At 36.9% G+C, this 23,619-nt stretch overlaps 2 protein-coding genes across 4 annotated transcripts; both read right to left on the bottom strand.

Annotated features, from left to right (window-relative positions):
- Positions 1-7,587: 7,587 nt before the first annotated feature.
- On the bottom strand, positions 7,588-12,173 carry LOC126790575 (uncharacterized). 3 transcript variants are annotated; one of them, XM_050516873.1, is made up of 8 exons: positions 11,922-12,173; positions 11,131-11,319; positions 10,120-10,250; positions 9,950-10,046; positions 9,674-9,853; positions 9,308-9,583; positions 8,501-8,838; positions 7,588-7,993 (listed from the first exon to the last, which is right to left on the bottom strand). In XM_050516873.1, exons 2-8 carry the CDS (start codon positions 11,285-11,287, stop codon positions 7,775-7,777), a joined length of 1,398 nt encoding a protein of 465 aa, XP_050372830.1. In that variant the 5' UTR covers positions 11,288-11,319; positions 11,922-12,173; the 3' UTR covers positions 7,588-7,774. The 3 variants fall into 3 exon arrangements, with proteins under 3 accessions (XP_050372830.1, XP_050372831.1, XP_050372829.1); XM_050516874.1 differs by having other exon boundaries at positions 9,713-9,853; positions 11,917-12,173; XM_050516872.1 differs by having other exon boundaries at positions 11,917-12,173.
- A 3,533-nt stretch (positions 12,174-15,706) lies between these two features.
- LOC126791066 (cytochrome P450 78A5-like) lies at positions 15,707-18,492 on the bottom strand. Its single transcript, XM_050517464.1, has 2 exons — positions 17,504-18,492; positions 15,707-16,507 (listed from the first exon to the last, which is right to left on the bottom strand). Exons 1-2 carry the CDS (start codon positions 18,449-18,451, stop codon positions 15,899-15,901), a joined length of 1,557 nt encoding a protein of 518 aa, XP_050373421.1. The 5' UTR covers positions 18,452-18,492; the 3' UTR covers positions 15,707-15,898.
- Between the last annotated feature and the right edge of the window lie 5,127 nt (positions 18,493-23,619).

A 23,619-nucleotide genomic window follows, 5' to 3' on the forward strand; every position in this document is an offset into this window, starting at 1 on the left:
GGTATGAATAGAAACTCTCTTTTATTTTTAAGAAAAAGATTCTAAAAAAAAAAGCTTATAGAGCTTACTATTAATTAAATAAATAGTGTATATTTGAAACATATTATATTCTCCATCATTTTCGGAGCTCATACCCTCCTAGGGTTCGTGAAGGCTGCGAAGCTCTTCCTTTGCCATGTCAGGCCTGTTGAGAGATAGGTGATGAGATGATTAGGCCTTGAGCTTCTCTGGGCTGCAATCATGTAGCTTGGGGATTAGTCATTTGGGATTTCTTTTAAGTTTTCTTTCTCTTGAAATGTTGGGCATGCTTTAGGCTCTTTAGAAAGATCCCTACAATTGTAGGGTTAGGATGTTAGGTTTCACTCGTCACTTCTTTATAAAAGTACATTGTAGGGATATGAGGTCAGAGGTTTAAGTTTGAAGTCCTACCCTTCAGTTATAGGTACTTGCTTTCGTTTTATTTATCTTTTGGTTTAGTTTTATTAAATTTCAGTTTTCAGTCTTTATAGTTGTAGGGAATAAAGAGATTGTTATATACTTATATTGGAGCTTGCTCCTGCGGTCTTGCCTAACTCTTTAGCAATATTTGGTTGTGATTGGCTTAATGTCAGATGCATTTATTCATTTTTTTTAAAAAAAGCTGTTATCCAAAACCTAATAATTTCACATCTACCTATTAATGGGGAGATCATAAAAAAAATGTATGAAAGAGATATACAAAGATATTATCCTCTTGCTATGGAATCATTGCACATGTCATACTCATCAATTTGCCAAGAAAATCAATGTAATCCCTATAGAAATAATATCCATTGCATATCAATTGGTGTACAACATTGTAGTATAGTGGAGAGCATCAATAATGCTAAAATTGAATAAGAAATGTATCATTAAGTAGTCTAAGTAAGAGCATCAATGTATAAGCAACCTCTCTGCCCTTATTGGTAGGGTTACCCTTTTCCCACTCTCAATCGGAGAGAAACTCGCATCAAAAGTTGGTTTCATTTAGAAGGTATGATTTCTCAATATTCAATACATTTATTTGGGTTTCGTTGTATTTTTTTCTTTAATGAACTGGCACTTGCAAAAATCTTTTTCACAAAAAAGATATACAAAACAATTGGTATTTGATGATATATAAAAATTAAGTGTGGGGCTACTGGATGATCAGAGTAATTTAGTGTTTAAGACTATGCGATGAGGAAGCCAAAGAGAGATTGTGCATAGTGCATACTGAGTAATTGAGGATTCGTGGCAAATATTTGAAAGAATGTAAGAACAAAGTAATGAGGTAAGTTGACTTTCAACTTAAGATTAATGTGCAACAAAACCTTAAGTTTGTCACTAAATTAATGAGGACAATAAATTATAATGGACAACTCCAGTCTCAATTTTTTTAAAAACATTTAGTGACAAGTATTTGAGGTAAACTTGTACATAAAGATCTCCTTAAGAATTACCTTGCTATAAGAATTCCAATAACTCATAAAACTCATCAGAGTCGGTCTATAAGAACACCTTACCAAAAATCAACACATTACCATAAACATAAGTATTCCAACAACTCATAAAACTCATTAGAGCCGGTCTATAAGAACACATTACCATAAACATAAGAACCAACAACTCATAAAACTCATCAGAGCAAGTCCATCACTAGTACACGATTACAACTCTCGTTCTAAAAACTCATACCATAAACATAATAACCGTACCTTCTCATTCAAAAGTTTTGTTGTGCTCTTAGGGCCTACAAAATCTTCTTCTTCTTCTAAATGAGGGAAATACCCATTAATTATTTCTAGATAACTACTTACTGCTAGCAAGCTGAAAACCTCAAACAAGATTGTTGTCGCCGGCGGGCTGCACGGGGGCTCCAGCTGGCTCGGTGGGCACAACAGGGTCTCCAACGGGCGCAACGGGCTCTACCGTCTCCAACGGGCGTGGAGGGCTCTACCATATCTTCAGCATGCACAATTGGCTCCCAAGTGTTATCTCCCTTAGCCGCCTCAGCTTGGAGTCAGGCATCCTCTGCCTCTATCGAAGCTTGGGCAATCATTGCAACAACTTGGTTTTGTGATGGTGGGGTGGTGGTTTTTTAGGATGCAGGATGACAACGTCAGATACTGAGCTACAAAGGCTTCTTAGGTGGGGTAATCAAAGAAACTGTGGTGAGAGAACAATAAAAATTGCTTTAAACCCCAGCTTTATCACCTTGGTAACAACTGCAACTCTGACGGCCTATGTTGTCTTCAAGTTCTCATACTTCATTGAGTTCAATCCTTTAATGCAACTCGTGAAACTCGCCTCGGATGATGTAGGATGACATCGTTTGATATTGAGATGCAAAGGCTTCTTAAGTGGGGTAGTTAGAGAAACCGTGGTAGGAGAACAGTTAAAAACTACCTTAAACCATAGCTTTATCACCTCGGTGACAACCGCAACTCCGACGGCCTCTATTGTCTTCAAGTTCTCATACTTCATTGAGTTCAATCATGTGATGCAACTCATGAAACTTACAAAAAGGCTTCATGGACCCTATAAAAGCTTGAATTAGATTGAATAAATGCTTGTTTCAAACTAACTTATTTCTTTCTTCCCATATTAAATTAAACCAACATTATATCATGAGTGGTAGCAAATATGGCAACACCATAAGAGTAAACTTTCGAGCTTATGGACGTAAAAACACTCTTGATCCAAGTTTAGGGTTTTGAAGTTGGAATGAAAATGAAGGAGAAACCGTTATAAAGGTGTAGCGACGCTTAATGCATTTGTTGAGCCAGATAAAAGTGTAGTAATGGCTCATTTTGCTTTATTCATATATTCATTAATGACTTCAATAAACAATTTAGTAAGGATAACTCTAGTATCAAAATTTAAATATTAGTCGCAAGAATATGAGGTAGATTTGTAGATAAAGATCCCCTTAAGCATTACCATGCTATAAAAATAACTATTTCACAAGGTATATAAAATTTTGGATTAAAACCATCTTTGGTCACTTGGTATAAAATAAAATGAATATAAATCAACTATATCTTCTCATCGACATCACAATCAGATTTTTTCTACTCAGAATCCCCTGGTGAAAAACATTCGGCATCAGCAAGATAAGCGATGGTTGTCGAGAACGTCATTTGTCAGCCTTTACAAGTTTGTGGTTTATTTAGGACTGGTTTTGAGATTTCAAGGTTAGATCTATCACTAACTCTTTGGATCTATTTGAAAGGTTGGCATTGATTAAATAAAAATCAATTTTATGATGTGGAGCCCAATCCCAATCAAAGAAAGAAGGACAAAATTGGGTTGTAGAAAGAATTGCAACATCTGAGGATTGAGTGTTGCCAAAATACAGTTGTTGAATTTTAAGATATAGGCAATGAGAGTAATTTAAAGTTTGAAGTTCATGTTATTTGAAATAGAATATGAAGTTTATTTTTTATTTTTGCATTGAATGAGATTAAAAATAAGTGTTTAGGTATGAAAGTGTTGTGTTTGCAATTGTGAAATCCGGGTTATATTAGCAATCCCATAATAAGTGTGAACTAATAAACATAGTGTTTGCTTGGTTAATACTGTAAAAAGTTGGAGATAAAAATTTGAACAAGTTAAATTTGCCATGTCATATAAATTTGACAAAACTTAAAGACATCTTCATTAGAGATGCTCTTAATTAGTGTATATAAAGTCAATTACGAAGATGAGATAAAGCAAGTTGGGTTATCACAAACAAATTAACATTTAACTACGAATTATTGCAACTGAAGAAATATAAAGATTGTTCTAAATATCGTTAACCATCCACTTTCAATCACTGAGTTTAATTATCATAAAGTTAAAGGAAAATGCTAAACATAAAAAAACAGTACAAAAAACCTATACTAATGATGTGTCATGTGTCCACATCATCTATCTAATCCTAATAATATCCAACTTGTCTCTCATATTAATTTTTTTTGAAACAACAACCAAACAACGATTAAAATGAAAAATAATATACACGTGCTATTATCCAGATTTTCCAATATGAACAATGTTGTGTACTTCTCGTGTTCATCCTAAAGCAAAACTCTTTATCTTTGTTGTAGTTAGAGAAAACCACATGAGAATTTCCCCATATCTATGGTCATGAACTTGTATTGTGCTTCTTCTAATCGGTCTTTGATCTTACATGTAGCATTCATTGAATCAAAAGCTTTTTATATTTTCTATTACAAAAAATCTATTGTGGGAAAGGACAATCAAGACATGAATTTGTTGTTGATCAATTGAAACAGTGAAAGTATATAAAGGTTGGCTGAATAAGTATATAAAGTATATAAAGCATGTTAACTAGACATTGATGATAGGCCTCACCAATCTTCAATCACCTCCCCATATTCTGTAATCTTCTCTATCTTTCCTTCTTTCCTCCTCCTCTTCGTTTTTCTTTTGTCTTGCTCTATAGTCTCCTTGCTGGTAAATACAATGATGATACTTTAATCTCATCAAATCTTTTACTTAGGTAAAGAATTTAATTTATTACTAGGATTTATTAAGCTAAATTGAAAAAAGAGGATGATGTGGTCAAGCCACGTAGGATGCCACATCATTTGGTATTGGTTTTTTGTAAAATTTTATTGTACGTAGCACTACTCCTTTCAAAATTACTATTTTCACCATCACGCTTCCGAACAAAAAATGTTATCCAGCTTGATGATAAGATTATACAATATAAATTTTGTATTAGGAAGACTTTGACTACCCTAGAAACATGATTTTAATTTTTGGTTCTTTAGTAGGGCCAGCCTCCGAAGTCAAATATGAGAACTTTGTCGACAATTAGTGTAATTTGAGGGCCTAACGATCTTTTTGACACATGAAAAATCCTATAAAAGAGGGGTTAAAACTTGAGACACAACAGTTCACTTTCTCTTTGAAAACCCACAAAACTCTCTCTTTCGAATCCCAGTTCATCACCATGAGTGGGAACCCTGTGATTGATAGTCTTGTTACTGGTGCGAACACTGCTTGCCACTGGATTCACCACTTTCGTCATTTAGCTGATGAAGACGAAGTGGCCGAAATGGCACCCATCCCCTCTTTCCTCCCCTAATCTCCACGTCGTTACTTTTCATGTGGAGCCGCTGGTGGTTATGAAGAGTGTATGTCCAAGCTCCACCTTCCAGATGAAGGCGATTGATATCGCAGCTATGGCTCTAATTCGAGCTGAGGAGAAGCGTCTCGACAGACTTGCCACTGCCGCCACAGAAGCTGAGCAGGCTATCGACACCATATTTGATGTTGTTGATGGAGTTGTTGACGACAAGTTAGGTTTTTTGAACTAAAGTACGTACATAGTTATATATTTAGAAATAATGGGTTAGTCGCTAGCTAATTTATTTCAAAGAGATCGAAGTATATTTGTAACCCTAAGAACACAAAGAAGTTTTGAGATGGAACGAAATGGTTAGGTCTTTATGAGTTTTTGTACGTTAGTTCTTGTGTTTTTGGTTTTATCTTGCCATTGTAGTTGGTTTCTGAAACAATCATGTCATGAAAATGGAGTGGCCCTGTTGGCACCAACCCCGCCTCCTCCCCAAATCTACACATCGTGACCCTTCGAGTGGAGGAGCTCATTCGCGTCGGACTGTTGGTGATTGTGGGAGCATCTCTCCAAGCTCCACCGTGCAGATGACGGCAATCCAGCTCACAGCCATGACTCTCATTTAAGATGAGGAGGAGCGTCTAGCCGCTAAAGTTGAGTTGGTCTTTGTTGTTGTGTACTTGACTGTCATCTATCTTGTAGCTACAGTGCTGGTTTAGACCGAGGAAGAGCGTTTGGTTGCCACCGCGAAAGATAATGAAACCTCAATAATCATAATCTAACGACAAAAAATCACATTTCACTTTGAGATAGAAAGAAGACGAGGCCGCTCCCATAAGGGGTTTGTGAGGGGAGATGAAACTTTTCAACGAATAATAAACATTTACTACAAATTTACCAAAGATAAATCTATCTTCTTGTATCTTTTAATAATTTTTATTGCGTTTTGTAGTTGGATGAAAGATATATCAGAATATAAGGAAAATCTTCACATTAATTTGTATTCAATTGAATAAAATAAACATAATAGTGAATGGTAGGAAGTAGCAACACATGGGGAGTAAACTTTAATGCTTACGGACGTATAAACACTTTAAATCCAAATTGATTCTAAAAAAATCCAAATTAAGTGCTTTAAAGCTGGAGTGAATAAGGGATTGTGTGTAGGTGTTTGAGTTATATGATATAGACGAAGACACTTCGTATATTGCAAATCTCTATAAACTAAGCAATCAAAGCATTGCTAATTTTATAGACAAAAGGTAATTATATATGTTTCTCTTGTACAATAGCATCCAAATTTTCATGTAAATCTATAATTCTATAATTCAAATAATTTATTTAACTTTAGTGCTACATACACCAAAAAAAATTACAAAAATCAATACCAAATGATGTGGCATCCTACGTGGCTTGACCATATCATCATCCTCAATTGAATGATTTCATAGTTTTTTTTTTCAATTAGCTTAATAAATACTAGTAACAAATTGAATTCCTTACCTAAGTAAAGGACTTGATGTGATTAAAGTACTATCATGGTATTTACCAGCAATGAGACCATGGAGCAAGACAAAAGAAGAATGAAGAGGAGGAAAGAAGGAAAGAAGGAAAGATTACAGAATATGGGGAGGTGATTGAAGATTGATGAGGCCTATCATTAATGCCCAGTTAACATGCTTAATATACTTTATATACTTATTCCATTGATCATATAAACTTACTTTCACTGTATCAAACTATCAATTGATCAACAACAAATTCACGTCTTGATTGTCCTTTCCCGCAATAGATTTCTTGTAATAGAAAATATAAAAAGCTTTTGATTCGATGAGTGCTACATGTTAGATCAAAGACCAATTAGAAGAAGCACAATACCAGTTCATGACCATAGATTTGGGGAAATTTTCTTGTGGTTTTCTCTAACTACAACAAAGATAATGAGTTTTGGTTGAGGACGAACATGAGAAGTATACAACATTGTTCATATTGGAAAATCTGGATAATAGCAAGTGTAATTTTTTTCTCCATTTTAATCGTTGTTTGGTTGTTGTTTGACTTGTTTCAAAAGAAAGTAAGAGCATCTCTAACACTGTTAGCTATATACATAGCTAAAACTAGCTAAAAGTAATATTTAGCTACACAATATCATCGTTATACTCCAGCAGTGATAACTATTTTTAAGCTAATTCAATTTTCAACACATAAATATAATTTAGCTAGAGCTATTTTCTCTTTCCTCCCTAGCTATATTTTAACTAGAATTTTTAGCTAAAGTTAAATCTAACTTTTAAATAGCTAATCTGATGGAGTTAAAAATTATTATAAACTTTGTTAAAAAGCCAAATTTTGTCAAAATAACTAGTCTTTAGGAGATGCCTTTAATATGAGAGACAAGTTGGATATTATTAGGATTAGATTGATGATGTGGACATATGACACATCATTACCCGGAATATGGATATCATATGTGCAGGCTTTTGCAACAAAGAACCTTCTTATTTCTAAAATAAAACAGCATATATTAACCTTTAAATATCAAGAAACCTTATTTCTAAGCTGATTATCAGTCAGCAGTTTGCGAAGCCGCAGAACTTCACAACAAACAGAACACTATTCCGAGTAATGATAATTTAAAATTACAGGACAACACGTACAAGAGAGATCAAACTGTTGAACTGCCATTCACATTGGCACTAAAGATTCACTTCTATTTGAGCTTAGTGGATAATCAGCAGTAGCTATTTTCTCCCGGAGGTTGAATTTGTTTGCAATTAGGGGTCGGACATCTTCTACTCCAACCAAGCTTTCCAAAAAAGGAAGTAACGAAAGTAATTCTGTATCAGAACGATCCTCAAACCAGCTCTCAATCGGTATTCCATTGTCCACTTGGAACCCAAATGCCTGAACAAAAACCAAGAACAAAACTGTTAAATACTTATACCTAACAACAACAAATGTACTTCTGAGCACAATCATCAGTTCATCACCGAGGTGATTCATCAGTTCCTCCTAGGTTAGGCATATTTTAAAGTTCTATACCTCTTTTACTTTGTGTGAGACGAAAAACAGATACTTATTTCAAGTGCATTATCGTTGATTAAGATCCCAGCAGTGCCACTAGAAACTGATACTAATTATAATACTTTTTTTGGCATCATAATTTGTAGATCATCAAGTTTGATGCATTTCATCACAGTACAGTGTCATTGTCAACTCATTTTTAATTATCACCATATATCAGAGGCTTATCCATATGCTCATTGATCCAAAAGACAAACAGGCTCTAGAACTATGCCCACATAAATTTCTACAAATATACTATATCCAATTAATGTGTTCAAGTATGGTCAGCATTATTTGTAGTCTGACTATGACTTGGATGGTGTTGGGAAGTTGGGAACAGTATACCTGTGGAGAATTGTCGACTATGATAACACGTGCCAAATCCCGGCCAAGAACTGACAAATCTTTGAGATAATTCCCCTCCACAAAAACACAGGAATCACGAAAAACACGATGGCGGAAAATCTTCCTCTTTGGATCCAGCACATTTAGAAGCTGCTCTGCGTAGATACTTTGACTAGCTGTAAAGATTACGATCTCAAAAAGAAGTGAAACTCTGTCCAGAAAATCTCTGAGATGTGGACGGCATCGAACATATACTGTATGCTCTTGTAGGTTAAAATTTACAGGAAATGTGAAGTCTGCATCATCACAAGGTTCAAGTGTGGAATGTACCAAAGTTTCTGCCAGATAAAAGCCAGTATAAGCACACAAGACTAATAATAATTCAATCAATATTCTCAATGTGGTAATCAAGAACCCATTCTTGTGTAGTATGCTAAATGAATGCTAATTTACTCAAAATAGACATTTGGCACTCCTTACCAAGAGAAAGAAGTGCACAACTGAACTAAAGATTTATCATATTTTCCACCAGAATACAAAAAGCTAAGCGGATGCTCCTTCTCAGGAGAAAACTAAAGATTTAAGTTCTATACAGGAGTATGTTGGTAAGGCCAAATTTTCTTTTGTTTGGTCAAAATTGAATGGAAAATAACTGACAATTCTCAATGTGTATCAAATTACCATCATAGTGATGATCAATGGAAAACAGCCTACAAGGTATTACTGTGTCTAGAAACATCCAAACTATTTTGGGAGATCATAAGGGTAAGAGAAAACTAAGTGAAACACCAAGTAAAATATTCTCACCATCCAAGTCCAAAACAAGACTTGTAGGAGGGCAACTTCGAGTCTGTTTAGGTAGCAGCAACGGCCGAAAGGTTGGGACAACTGAGAACAAGTCAGGTAGGTTCTTGATAAATAAGTAAGGATCGAAGTCATCAAATTCTTCACTGTCATCATCATCCACGTACAAATCAGTTGACATAGGATCCTGACCATGCTCATCTAAACACTCCAACTTAGAATTTTTCATGGCAAGATATATGGCTGAGACTTCAGAAGATATATTGGTTGCCTCCACAACTGCATGACAAAAAGAATAGTCATTACTTGTACCATGCGTCACAATTTTGTGCACTCCACTCAATGTATGTGTACTTTATTACATATTACCAGGACATGTTATATTAACAGAAGATAATGTGTTCTCACAGTAGTTGTTCCCATCTCGAACAACGGACTCAGAAGTCTCTTTGCCAACATAACCATGGTGTGCATCATCATGTGAGTACTTTATATTCATCTCTTGATGGAAATTGTGATCTCCATTTTGAAAGTATTTAACAAAATCAACTGCAAAAAAAATGAAACAAAATTACAGCCAGTGAAAGAAATGCTAATAACAAGCATAAGAATTAGTAAAAAAGGGTATGTTTAACATGCATCTACCTCCATTGGCAGATTCACCACCAGCATGTTTTGATATGTGGAAGGCAGGAGAAAATATAGTTCCTAGCATGCAATTGGCATCATCCCCCTCACAACCCTACAATATATTTGAAAGATTCAGACAAATGCTCAAGCAAACTTCTAATTGTCTTTTACAGTTAAATGATGACCTTATTCTCCTTGCAATCATCACTTAAAGCATCATGCCCCAAACTCTCAGCAGTCTCATTAAGCAGAAAGTCATAATTTGTACTTAAACTGCTCGCAGTAACAGGCTCTTCATTCTTCTTATGGGCCCCACCTGGAAGTTGTGATGGGAAGATGATAATTTGAATCAGCACTAGGACATGTTATATCATAATAAATGTCTAATTCAAAGTGGCGACCTTTTACGGTTGTGGCCTTAAAATTCAAGAGTATCAGAAAGTAAGTAAGCCAACATCACGGAAGAGGATAATTATACCAATCGAACCTAAAAATAATAAACAAAATGAGACCTCTGATAATTGCCAATATTGAAACTATCATACTCAGTGGCTTGACCTGTCAATTTTAATCACCATATTATTTCTATTTGGGCCTTATGTGATGAATAGTTCCCCAACTAAACAGACTCTGCTCCTAGTACTAACTAATAACCAACCCCACTTAAAATACACGACCACTTTGCAAATTTTTTCTTCTTCTAGAAAATACTTGGCAAGTGTTTCATAACCCAAAAGTTCATAGATACAAACAGCAGGAGCTCTTTGAACCTGGAAAATAAAAGAAGGAACAAACTGAACCTTTTTTCTTCTATCATCCATAATAATTAAAATTGAGTTCCATAATATAGATATCACAAAGACAAATATTAATGTATTTCCTCACATTTACTATTAAATTATTAATCCATTCTCCAAAATTAAAAATGATCAGTTCTGATCTTTTAAAACCTCAGTAAGTTACTCCTGAGTCCACCAATGTGTACGCAACCACTCTACAATGTATAAAAGTTGAAACAAATGTGCGGGGATATTCACTAATTACAAGTTCTTTGCTAGAGAAAAATGATTGAGTAGGAGAACCATAAACAGAATGGCTCGGATCACCACAACCTAAAAGATTTAATGGGTGCCACATTAGTACATACTGCATCCCACAAGCAAGAAGAAACTTATCCAATATTTTTGGCAACTTACCGAATCTCTGCTTTCTAGAGGAAGATGTAATCATATCTGTAACTTTGGTATCCAATACTTTGACATTTTCATGTGCTTTCTTCTGAGCTCGTGTAACCTTGGGACTGGTATGCTCTCGAGAAGCAGCTCTTCCAGAACTTTTCTTCCTTGTTTGCATTTCCACCTTGAACAAACGTAATCCTGAGAAGTCTGCCAATACCAACTCGTAGTTAGATCCAGTTACACAACCAAGGTTCGAATCACATAATAGCATCCTATCTAGAATCCACAAGTCCAAGGAAAACTATATGGGCCGTTTAACTAACTATAAGCAAGACAAATCATGACTGAAAACTAGGAACAACTAATACATATTACACGGATAACTTCACTGAGCAAGAAATGATAATACGAAAACCAGAAACCAGCATCAGTTAAATGGTAGTTCAATTAAATGGGAAAAACTGTATTTGCTACACAATGTGCTCGAGTAGTTCCCCCATTTGGTGGAAAAACAACCTCATAGTGACCAATTTCAAAGCTTAAAACCCTGGAATCCCACTCACACTCTCAAAAGCTTCAAGCTTTGACTCTAAAATCCATGACCAAATGAAATGAAGCAAATTGGCTTCAGTTCGCAAGCACAGAGCAACATTTCCCCCAAAATTAAACCACTCAAAACATCAAAAACCATAACAATCAGCACACCAATACTCCCCGAAACCCTAGAATCCAGCTCGGAGAATCAAAACCACTACCATAACTTCAACTCAAGCAAAGCAAAGCACGAATTCCACGAATCCCTACCTGACCTGGAAAAATCCGAAGCCGGAGGAGCGGCGGGGCACAGTTCCCGGAGCAAGGGCGGCGGTGAATCGGCGAACAGAGAAATGAGGAAAGATCGGGGCTTTTGGAGGGAGATGAGAGCAGAAACGAAACCCTAATATTGATTGGAAAAGAGGGGTGGGGTTTGAGATTTGAGAAGCGTTTTCCCTCCAAGGGCTTGTGGTGTTGAAAAGAGAGGGAAAACAAATAAAGAGAAGGAGGAGGGATCCGAAATTTTTTAATTTTTTGTCTGAAGAAATTAAAATGGTTCAGATCATAAAAATATAAAAGCCCTAATTTTTCTCTGCAAATTTTCTCTGGCAGCGGATTCTACACTCGCGGCTGCGACTGGAAGGGTGCACTCGCGTCAGATGGTCGACACGTGTGGGGTGTTGGGTATCTGGACGGTGAAGATTGAGGGGTTGGATGGGAGAGAGTAGTGGAGGAGTGCTTTTTTCTTGGGCTCTTGCTGAAATTGTGGGGAAGGGAATCATTTTGTTGTCTGATGGAGATTTTGTCTTATTTTCATTTAGTGAGGTGCTTCTTTTTCTTGAATTCTCGAACCTTGCCTCTTACTTTTTGGATATTCTACTGTGGCCCTGTAATTTTTTTATATTTTGTTTACAGCTAATCAGCCCTTTGGGTTCAAGATAATAATTAAAGAGCATGCTCTTAATATCGTCGTGTTGGAGAACTCATCTGAAGTTTGGATAATACTACTAGTCGTTTCATTAGAAATCAAACAACAAGAATGAGACTTGAAATCGAAAGGTTATGTTAAGTGAATTGTATGCACTATGCACTTAACAATGATAATATATGTTATAATTAACTTTATATAATCATTTAGGATTATAATGTAAATGGTAAGTTGGATAAAGTGTGGAGTTAGCCCTATTTTTTTAAGTAGAGCGAAGAAGAAGCAAATCCCAAGGAACAAATACTAAACTATGAGAACTTGAAGGGAGATTGGTAAGGAAAACAAGTAAAATCGACGAGGTGTACTTAAAAAGATATAAAAGTTATGAACAAAAGTACAAAACATAATTCAGGTAGGGCCAATCAGATTCATTTAAGCCCTTGGAGGGAATTTTGTCGAAAAGTTGAACCAGCCAGCTCTCTCTTTCACGCCTCACAGTCACAGACCTCACTTTCCCTCAAAATGCCCACTTTCATATTTGGGCCAATTTGACCCGTATTAGATCATGAGCCATTACCAACTGCATGCAGTAACTCCAGTGAGATTGGTCGAGCGATCGTATGATGTTCGAAACTTCGAATTTAGATTCTCATTATGAGTATTATCCCATAAACTTACGATGGCTAGTAGTTGGTTCAAGAAACATTCAGGTGTGTGGACTTGCTATATAGTCTATAGAGTAGATTAAACCAGATTACCAAATACTTTATTTTACTTAACAAGCAACTTGAGCATAGGGTAGATTAGACAACTTGAGCACAGGGTAGATTAGCTGATTAGATATATATTAAGAAGCCACAGATTAAGGTTAGTACCTATCAGCCACTTGCTTCATAAGCATAAGATAAGAGGTATACGATATACTCCATGCCATGCGCGCATGCATTGGTTAGTTTTGGATCCTTACTAAGTTATAAACTACACTTTGTAAATCAACTTGAGCATTAGATTTGTTCAGTGGATCCACATATATTATAAGAAGGCTTTTGCTTTCTTTTATAACATATTGTTCTTGGGAACAAAATGTGTACCTTTCTAAGTAACACCAAGTCACCAACGATACTAGAGTGATCGAGCTGGATCAGTTACCTCATTATGAAGCCAAGGTGTTTTCCTATTAAACCCTATTAATATTTCAGCGATTGATCGATTCAGTATTTTAAACATGTCATAAATTTTCAGAGTAAACTAATATGTAACGCACAATATCATTTTCTATAAAGAGCTAACTGCTTTGCCTCTTTCTCTCCAATTCCATACTTTTAATCACTTGCACTGCATCAAAACACAGGCCCGGATTCTACAATTGATGATTAATTAAGCACCCGGGACGCAAGAATTATGTACTTCTAACATAAACTTGCACGAATAAGAAAGAGAATTAAGAAACATCAATCATATGCAATATTGAACATGCACGTAAGTAGGAGGGTCCGATCCCGGCCAACTAAATATGTGGAGCATTAAGATAAAACATTTTGAAGTATATGTATTTAATACTGATTTGTCTTTGAACTAAAGCTAGAAGATTTGGATCTAAGAAAGCCAAAATTTTCGGACATGCTTAATATATCTTCACCAATTAGGACAAATTTAAGGAATATGGTTGGTCCGCAAGACATATTCTCTTCCCATCGAAAAGAAAAGGACGCATGCTCTTCATGTTTTATGTCAGAAAAATGCAATACGTACACACAGAGAAACAGAGAACTTAATAATATATATGCATTTTGCTCTAATCGACCAGCTAGATAAACAGCTATATAAGGTTAAGGGTTTTCAGCCGAGCTCGTCATCAGTCCGTACTGGATCAGCAACTTCTTAATTAACTAAACAGAATGCTTTCGGGATTAAGACTAAAGGCAGCGGACGTATTTCTGCAAAGCAAATTACAGTAGTTTCGTGATCTATCATATATATTCTATCACCAGGTGCCTGCTTTACAATATATATTACTTGATCACCATACGATCACTAGATTTGAGCCCGAGTTTTGTGGTCGTGGGTCAATTTGAGCTAGCACGTACAACTGGTCCATCCTTATAGTTACCAGTTGCTAGTTGCTTTTAGTTTCTCGGCAACGACTGGGTGGAAGATCGAATCGGTGCTTCTTTGTTCATCTAATGCTAGTCTCTTTCTTAATATATCCATAGTGGAATGATAACTTGTTGGACAACGATTTCGATGTATGTACACCAATATAGTTTATATACGCGCATGCACACAAAAAAAAACCAGAAATGGAGAATCATACGACTTTTCTGGTGAGATACACATATTCATGCAGATTTCACTACAAAAAAAAAAGAGTAATGAGCACATATTAATTGTGGTTCAAGTGTGGGTGTTGACATATTAATTGTGGTTCAAGTGTGGGTGTTGACATATTAAATTGTGGTTCAAGTGTGGGTGTTGACATATTAATTGTGGTTCAAGTGTGGGTGTTGAAAGTGTGGTCAACCCTAAAAATCTCACTAAATCCCCCACAAATGTAACTTGTTAATTATACTATCGACACTATTAACCCCCACACCTGAGCGGCTGAGCCACAATTAATATGTGCTCATTCCTCATATTTTTTTTATAGTGTTTTGTGATCTATATATGTCAACGAACCTCAGAGTTGAAATTTGACTTGTTGACTCTGCGAAGTCATGCATGCAGGTCCTTACGACTCTAGTCTAGCTTGTTATGAATCTAGCTAACTAGGGTTTGAGTTGTAGTACTCATGCGGCAGTATCTAACCTGGAGTGACCTATATATGAGATCATTTATATATACAAGGTTCATTGACTTATTCAGTTTTTTGTTGTGCTCACGATATCACCATATGCCATTCGTGCGGCTTACTTCGGAACAAAATAATCGATGATCAATATGTTCTTGATTTAGATCATCAAGTCAAAACTTAAGCTTCCTTTTTAGTACCAATGGTGTTTGGGAAGATTTTCTACATCTGAACGCTCCACTTTGATCGATAAGAAGGAAATAAATCATTGATTCTCATGTGCGCAACTGCGCAAGTGTTTCAGCAGTAGGCAATTAATCAAGCTGCACATGCAAGAATTACAGAAACTGAACCAGCTTTCATATAGATTTATGTTAACAATACATGCAGATACCTAATGCGCAAACAACCTACTACATGATGATCTTCATACTTTCTTAGTCACACTAGATATTGTACATTTTCTGCATATACTATGCATCATGTTCTTATTCATACTTCATAATAATCTCCTTATAAGTAACCAGCCAGATTCATTAGCTTGTGAAGCCACCACGCGGGACAACGCGGCAGATGAGTGGTTTCTTCATTTCCATGGAGAGCATTAGGCGCTCCGAAAGGTCTACGGGCTCTGCCGGAATCCACTTGAATTGGTGCAAAAGCCTTGCAAGCCACAACTGCACCGTAGCTAATCCTAGTGCTTTGCCGGGGCATACCCTGCGGCCGGAACCAAAGGGTGCTAGCCTAAGGTCTGATCCCATTATCGAAACATCCTCTTCAATGAATCGCTCAGGCTTGAACGCCCACGGGTCCTTCCAAATGGCTGGGTCATGGGCTATAGCCCACATGTTGACCATAGCCGTTGTGCCAGCCGGCACAAACAGCTTGTCAACATAAACGTCATGCACGGCAAGACGGGCCCATGATAATAATGGGCCTGGCGGGTGCATCCGGAGCACTTCTTTAACTATGGCTTGAAGGTATGGTAGATTTGAAAGGTCGGAATCCCTCACGTGCCTCTGATTCCCGACGACTGTAACAAGCTCTTCTTGTGCTTTGGTTTGAATGTCTTGGTGCAAGGCAATCCTTGCCATAACCCATTCAAGAAGTATGGCAACAGTGTCTGTCCCTCGAAATATCATCTCCTGAATGATGTAAACACCGTACCAAATAAAGAAAAAGACATTAGACAAAAGGGTTTAACTTAAGCACAAAGGCTAGCTTAAGAGCTTATACCACCACTAGGTTGGTCCGAGCATATTGAAAATCCTATGCAAACAACCTTAATTAGCATATGATAGTACTAGTAGTGAAAATTAAATATAGTTTGAATAGTAAGTACAAGTCCACTACAATCTTAAAGTCCCGTGAAAGTTTGATAACTATAGATACAGAAACGTGGATTCGCACAAAAGAAGTAATACATACATATATTGCTATGAAAGCATTGTCTATTTGTTTTTGTATGTATGCATTATTGATACCATCTATATATACCTTAATTCCCAGATAGGACCATGTATATATAGTCAATATGATTTAAGGACCATACTCTATGTCCCTATATATTCTTTTCAAACTATTTATCCACATCCCCGGCCCGGGCCCTTCTAAAAAAATTATCTGCAGATTGCCTACAACATCTTTCCAGTGTTCATGACCAACACAGATTGTGCTTGTCTACTTGTCTAGGCGAGATATTTAAATAAAGTTGAACTCAATCAAATGGTTATAGTGTGGGAGCTAAACTAGTATAGGCCATAAGTCCATAACTTTGATGAAAAGGCATGTTTATTTTCTCTCTGTCTGCCGAGGTTGAATGCATGAGTTAACAGGTTTAGCACTTTAGCTGTCTAAGTCACTATAGAAAATATCTGAAGCAACAAAGTATATATAATTAGACGAAAAGATTGTGCATGTACTGTTGATGTTAATTAGTCTTTATTACTGTAATTTACTAATTTTCTTATGCTCTCGTCTATATTATCCTATATATAAACAATCGCCGATCAATGATTTAAGATTATTTGTACCAGCAATACTGAAAAAAAGAAGAAGATTGAATGATATAGTTTGCGATCAATATATACTAGCAAAAAGGTGCGTGAAATATAAACTGAACGAAAGTTTCTCTTACGTACCCACAAAACAGCAACCAAGTCTGAATCACTGAGTTGATCTTCCACAGGCAAAGCTAGCATAGCACTGAGAAAGTCACTTCGACCACTGAAACCTCCTGCTCTTTTTCTTTCCTCCACAATTTGATCCATTACACACTTAACCTTAGCCACCAAGTTGTGACACTTCCTCTTCACTCCATAGAAGTCCAAGAACCTCAGAGGAAAATAATCCTCCAAATTAAACCTCGAAATTAAGTCATACCCTTCTTTTACCATATCATGCAGAGTCAACGCTATGTCAGAGCGACCTTCCTTCTCTAACCCTAAACCGAAAACACTCTCAATTATGTTATTAAGAGAACCCTCCTGCAATATTTCTTTCACACCCACAACTCTCCTCTCCTTCATCTCCTCCTCCACTCTCACCACCATTCGGTTCGCCACGTGCTGCCGTAGCCCTTCCAGCCCAGCAATTCTCTTCGGCGAGAACATGTGGACTGCCGCTAACCTACGCAGGTGTCGCCAGTATGCCCCGGAAGGAGCAAACCCTATAGCGCGCTCGAACATTAGCGCTCGAGCGGACTGCTTAATAGGTCGGTCGGAAAAGGAAGACCCTCCTAGGATTTGCTTAGCAGTCTCTGGGTGGCTGCTAATGATGACACGGGTACTCATGCCTAGACTGTACACCATGAGTCTCTTTGCATCCAACGAAGCTGCGATGCTAGCCAGTTTACGATGAGCAAGGGCATTCATTTGGTCTGGTATGGAACCCAATAAGGGCCACCCTACGGGTCCCCGGAGTCGCAGGGCATGGCGGTAACCAGACCATGCAGAGCCTCCGGGAACCAGGTAGTGGTTTAGGACGAAGAGGAAGGCATAGAAGAAGAATGAGAGGAGAGTGAGAGTGAAAGTAGAAGCTCCGAACAAGAAGAGTAGGATGAAGAAGTTAGCTAGTATGAAGAGCTTCATAACTACTTCAAGTGTTTCGAGGGGTGATGATTAATTCGGAAAAGCTTAGTAGAATTCCTAGAAATGGACATTTGTCTTGGAGGTCTGATGTTGTGTATATATAGAGCTTTTCAAATAATCCGGGTTAGTTTAACCAGGGTTAGCATACGCAAGCATACTTCATTGAATAATCTTAAACATAAGTTTCATGATTCGAGTCTTTTATATCCTTACCTGATCCGAAATTAGACTCTACATCCAGTTATGACAAGGCATGCAGCATAACTAAATTTCATTAATTAGAAAATGAGTGTTCCGAGTGTTCTGAAACTATAATATGGTATGGGAAAAGATGGGGAGGGACGAGAGCTATGTCTCCATCAGGACATAAACTCCACATGGGTTTCACATCGATTCATCGAACCACATAGTTTGGAACAACACCGGCACCTCAAAAATCAAGAACATAATCATGGATCAGAACTTGTTTCGGTCATTTTGGTCATCAGAAATTCACATAGGGCAATGCATGTCGATACCTGGACACTACCAGCTCAATATATTTTTTTTTTGCTTAGCACAATAGCACTACAGGTTTTCCTTGTCAATGAAAGCTCCGTCCAATTTCGGGTTTCTTGTATGTTAGTATTGTCTGTACAAACGGGACCATCTGGAAATGGACACCCGTTAAACGGTCCCCCTTTCAAGTAGTGAAAAACCGTCCGGGATGACAACCCTGCCACCAGCAATACAGACTTACGAATTGTAGCGGCCCCTTTACTGAAACCCAGCCAGTCGCCGCATTGCAGCGACTCCCCGGGTCGCGAAACAAGTACAGTGTGTAATCCGGAGCCAAATCTTTAGCTTTTCTTTACAGAAGACGCATCTTCGATACCAGTCACCGTGTAAAGGTAACAGCATCAGCAAAACTATGGCAATCCAAATATATGAGGACAGATCAAGAAGGGTGCACTTATTCCGACCTCTTTTCCAGGCATGAACACACTTGACCGGCTACCTATATGCTATCAAGTACCATAATTTGCTTTAATGCATTACTTATGTTAGACCTACCGGGTAGAATAAAGCAAAGGAAATTTCTGGATATTCTTTATCACATTCTCGTAGTAGCCTATTATTCCTTACATGTGGAACGTGACAACCATTGAGGAAACGAGGAGAAGAATAGGAGACAGGAATTTCAAAGTGACACAGAGAAGAGGATCATGGTAGCCGGAAAGCCTCCAACCAATATCAAAGCAACCGCACATGGTCGTTTTACAGTTGTTTGACAGTGAAGATTTCATCGCGAGCATAACACAAGCTGTATGCAGTGGCTAAAACTCTCAGGGAGGGTGGCCTAGAATGATAGACCGTTTAAATCAAAAACACAATTTTACAATAAGAGAACATCAAGACATTCCAGTTCCACACATTCAACATTTTACATACATATTCAACCATTTTTACTATAAGCCATTTCTGAATGAAGCAATGTTCTTTTGTGGAAATATTCACAGCCTAAACAAAAAGAAACCTTCCCTTAATTTAATTCTCAATCCATGCGCGATATAAAGGCTTGCAATATTTAATCACCTTTGGAAAGCAGGACCTATCCAGCAAGATATCTATTGTACAAAGATCCACTGTTAACTAATAGCAACTGTGACAGCTTTGGTACCCTTACATTTACAAGACCCTACCACACTACTATAAGCTAACAGAACGAGGTTTAATAATTTGCAAAGATTTCTCCCTTTTGCCAACCAACTATAATAGTATATCTCCCACTTGTTTGCCAAAGTATTTAGTACGGCAATTATACATTCCCATATATAGCTGTACCAGATTATCAATCTAGCAGCAAACATTAAAACAAGAATCCACCTAATTATCAATAGTTAATATAGACAATCGATCAACATAACATATTAAGCGAAGCTCATTTCAAAGTGCAATGCGGCCGGCACATCCAATAGTGCAATTATCAAACTATATATCATCCAGAAAAAGCATCATCTATCATTGGGTCCAGGGATGAATGCTGCATATCATATTAATGCAAAAGACAATGGATTAACAAATCCCACAACAGTACGGGAGAAGCGTGGATGCCTCTGCTCCAGCAAACTCTAACCCACTAGAAATTATTTAAACAATCATAAGGATTCTACTTTGCTCAAAGTAAAGCACAGGACACTAAACGAACCATTAATTGTCTGCATCACAAATGCAACCAGATGATAGCTCTATTGGTGTAAAGAGCCATAAATGGCATATGACTGTCAATAAAAGAAATCTAGGACAAAGACTACCAAAGGTATTCTGGACAAACATAAATCTATCAAAGAGGAGACCCTCCTTTGAAACAAGCACAAAAAGTTATCAGTCTTTGCGGCACACAAAAATTCTTCTTCTAGCAGACCCTTCCAGGAAGATCTCTAAGAAATTACAATTAAACTGAAAAAAGCATACAAGGTGGAATGCTTAGCTAACCATCTATACTTTTTAACATTAGCACTTGGATCCAAGCACTAGAGAACCTGTATGATACTAAGGTTATGTAATGCACAAGTATGTGAAAGAAAGTAGCAGACATATATGTATGGTCATTAGATAACAATCACCGCAGTCACAAATAGATAATCAGTTCATAATACAAACTACTTCCTCACTTTGCGAACCATTCAATTCTATGGGGTTTGTACATCAATACTCAATAGCCAGACACACGATTCTACAGTTACTGAAGAGGAGAGTACAATCTTCAAAAAAGATACTGATTTCATTCATATCTTTCCCCTATTCTTATAAACAAATATAGCCCCTTTCCACTAATGGCATGCCCACTGAGAATATGCTTACCTTGTGCACCACTTAATACCACAAAAAGAACAGGCCCACAAGCAATACAAGTGTGCAACCTTCCATTACTGGTAAGAGGCCAACCCAACCCAAATATGACACCTTAGCAGTGTAGCCACTACCTTAGTACCAAAAATAGAAAGTATGAAGCCTAAATAAGACAAAATACTAGTAATATAGGAAGTTCTTTAATCAATAAAAATGATGAATTCTAGATCCTACTTATCACTATCTTTGACGCCATACATTTTACCTACTTAAATCCATGCTCTTTCAAACTTTCACCGAATCAATCTACCAGGCTTATGAAAAGACCCCAATAAGATCTGAAACAGGACACACACAATTTCACACTCATATCTGGCATGAACCTTTAAAGGAAGTTTATGACGATTCAAGAGTGTTCTTCTTGGTTTGCTACAGCCTACAGAGATTTATTTTCTTTATTTTTTTAGTTTTTTATTTATAGAAACATGTCGACATTAACTACCAAGCAGATGATACTCCCAAAGCAGATATGACTTGCATGCAGAAACAAACGATTCCAACAACTTACAAAGCTTTATGAGAAACCAAGCCATGTTACAAAATCGTTTGGAGCAGTTGCGACGACAAAATAAAGAAAGAACAAAGTCTAAATGTTGGTGTTAGGTTTTCAACTGTTTCATACCAAATGTATAAAAGTAACATTTTTCAAGTCCATACATTGTAGGTAACATTGTATATTCACAATAACAAGAACAATATGACATTCGAATAAAAAGTGGTGGCCACACTTTTTTCATTTCAAATTATGTAGAGAATCAATGATTAAGCAGACAAAAACGTTACTATAAAAGCATACCAAAGACATGATTTCTGTAGAAGAAATTATACTGCATTGCCGACAAATTTGTTCCACCAGTCCAAGATCCAAAAAAAAAAAAACAACAGAAGCACTAAACTAGTCCTGCACAGGTATATTAAGATATGTGTAACACACCACTTTTATGAGCATTTTTTGCAATAAGTAGACACAGTTTAATAAATATTAGGCCAGGGATATGAGTTATTGTTATCTTGGCAATGTCATCAGTATGATCATCTTGAAACAACAAATTCATCAATCAAAAGTGATCGAGATTCACAAGAAAACAAAACCAATGTGAACTTATCACAACCTGTCAAAAGGAAAAAACTGCTAGCATTTGATGAGCAAATACTATCTAATGCAATTTCAAATGAATGATACACATTCTCTTCACTGATGCAGCTTCAAGCACATGGGGGTTTCAGATTAACAGCGAACTTACATCATCTGACCAAGAATAAAGACAGTTAGATCTGTAAGAACCTCACGTGTCTATGTATATAGTCCTTTTTCCTCAGTCTTCTTAATCACACAATCAAATAGTTGTACTACACTTAGATCTAGCATTATTAAGCATAGAATGCAAAAACTTGATGTCTAAAGTTGCTTCTTGCTAATAACAACCCATGTTTCACAGAGAAGGTTGTTGGCAGAATTTAATAAAACGTTTGATATTCTGAGAATTGATATGAGAAAGTTTACACAGCGTTTGCATGAACCTGAGAAGAAGAGTTATAGCTACCAGAGATAGTTTGACCAAGATATTACAAGCTGACTGAAACAACAAGAAAGATAGTTCACCAGCTCCTTTTCAAGACCACAATAAAACTTAGCTAAAGGCAAATAGCCACCATTCTCAGAGGTCAGAAACAAAGCCAAACTACAATTATCGTCTAACTAAATACCTCTGGTTAGCCAAGAGTGACACACTACTCCTTCTCAGTCTCACTCCAATCATCCTTTTCATCTCAACAAAAGAAGAGGGAGATCAAAAAGTCTATTGACACCATGCACCTATTGATTCAGATTCTTTTGTGCATAAATTCCATATAAAAATTTCATTTTCACAGACCAACAGGATCTCCCTGTTCAGTCACTATGCCATTTTTAAAGTTGGGGGGGGGGGGGGGGTATAGCAGTCGGTGAGCATTCAACGGCTGCACCCTCAAATAGTCTCATAATACATTGTACTGTCCGATTAAATACTCAACAGACTCATGTAAAAAAGACAGCCAAGAATTTTTCTGGTATGGAGGCTTACTCCTTTTTTCCATGCAGTATAATAGACAGTGAGTTATCAGATTTAAAGGGTACAGTTCTTTTCTTTCTAAATTCAAAAGTTGAACAGAACCGTGATCATAGAAAGCTGGCTACTTTTCACAATACCACTGAGACATTATCATGTTCCTCCACAAAATATCAAAGAGAAGGGAAAAACAAACAGAAAGAAATCTCCATATCTAACCCAACCAAC

This window comes from Argentina anserina, chromosome 4 (assembly GCF_933775445.1).
Source record: "Argentina anserina chromosome 4, drPotAnse1.1, whole genome shotgun sequence".
NCBI classification, from domain to species: domain Eukaryota; kingdom Viridiplantae; phylum Streptophyta; class Magnoliopsida; order Rosales; family Rosaceae; genus Argentina; species Argentina anserina.

Bases quoted from the DNA above. Each gene is read 5' to 3' on its own strand.
- LOC126790575 (XM_050516873.1), bottom strand. From the start codon at position 11,287: ATGCAAACAAGGAAGAAAAGTTCTGGAAGAGCTGCTTCTCGAGAGCAT. The intron at 9,584-9,673 runs GTAATATGTAAT...TTTGTCATGCAG, and splicing joins TGTTAATATAACATGTCCTG to TTGTGGAGGCAACCAATATA. The intron at 8,839-9,307 runs GTGAGAATATTT...TTTATCTGGCAG, and splicing joins TCTTGTTTTGGACTTGGATG to AAACTTTGGTACATTCCACA.
- LOC126791066 (XM_050517464.1), bottom strand. From the start codon at position 18,451: ATGAAGCTCTTCATACTAGCTAACTTCTTCATCCTACTCTTCTTGTTC. The intron at 16,508-17,503 runs GTACGTAAGAGA...TACATCATTCAG, and splicing joins ACTTGGTTGCTGTTTTGTGG to GAGATGATATTTCGAGGGAC.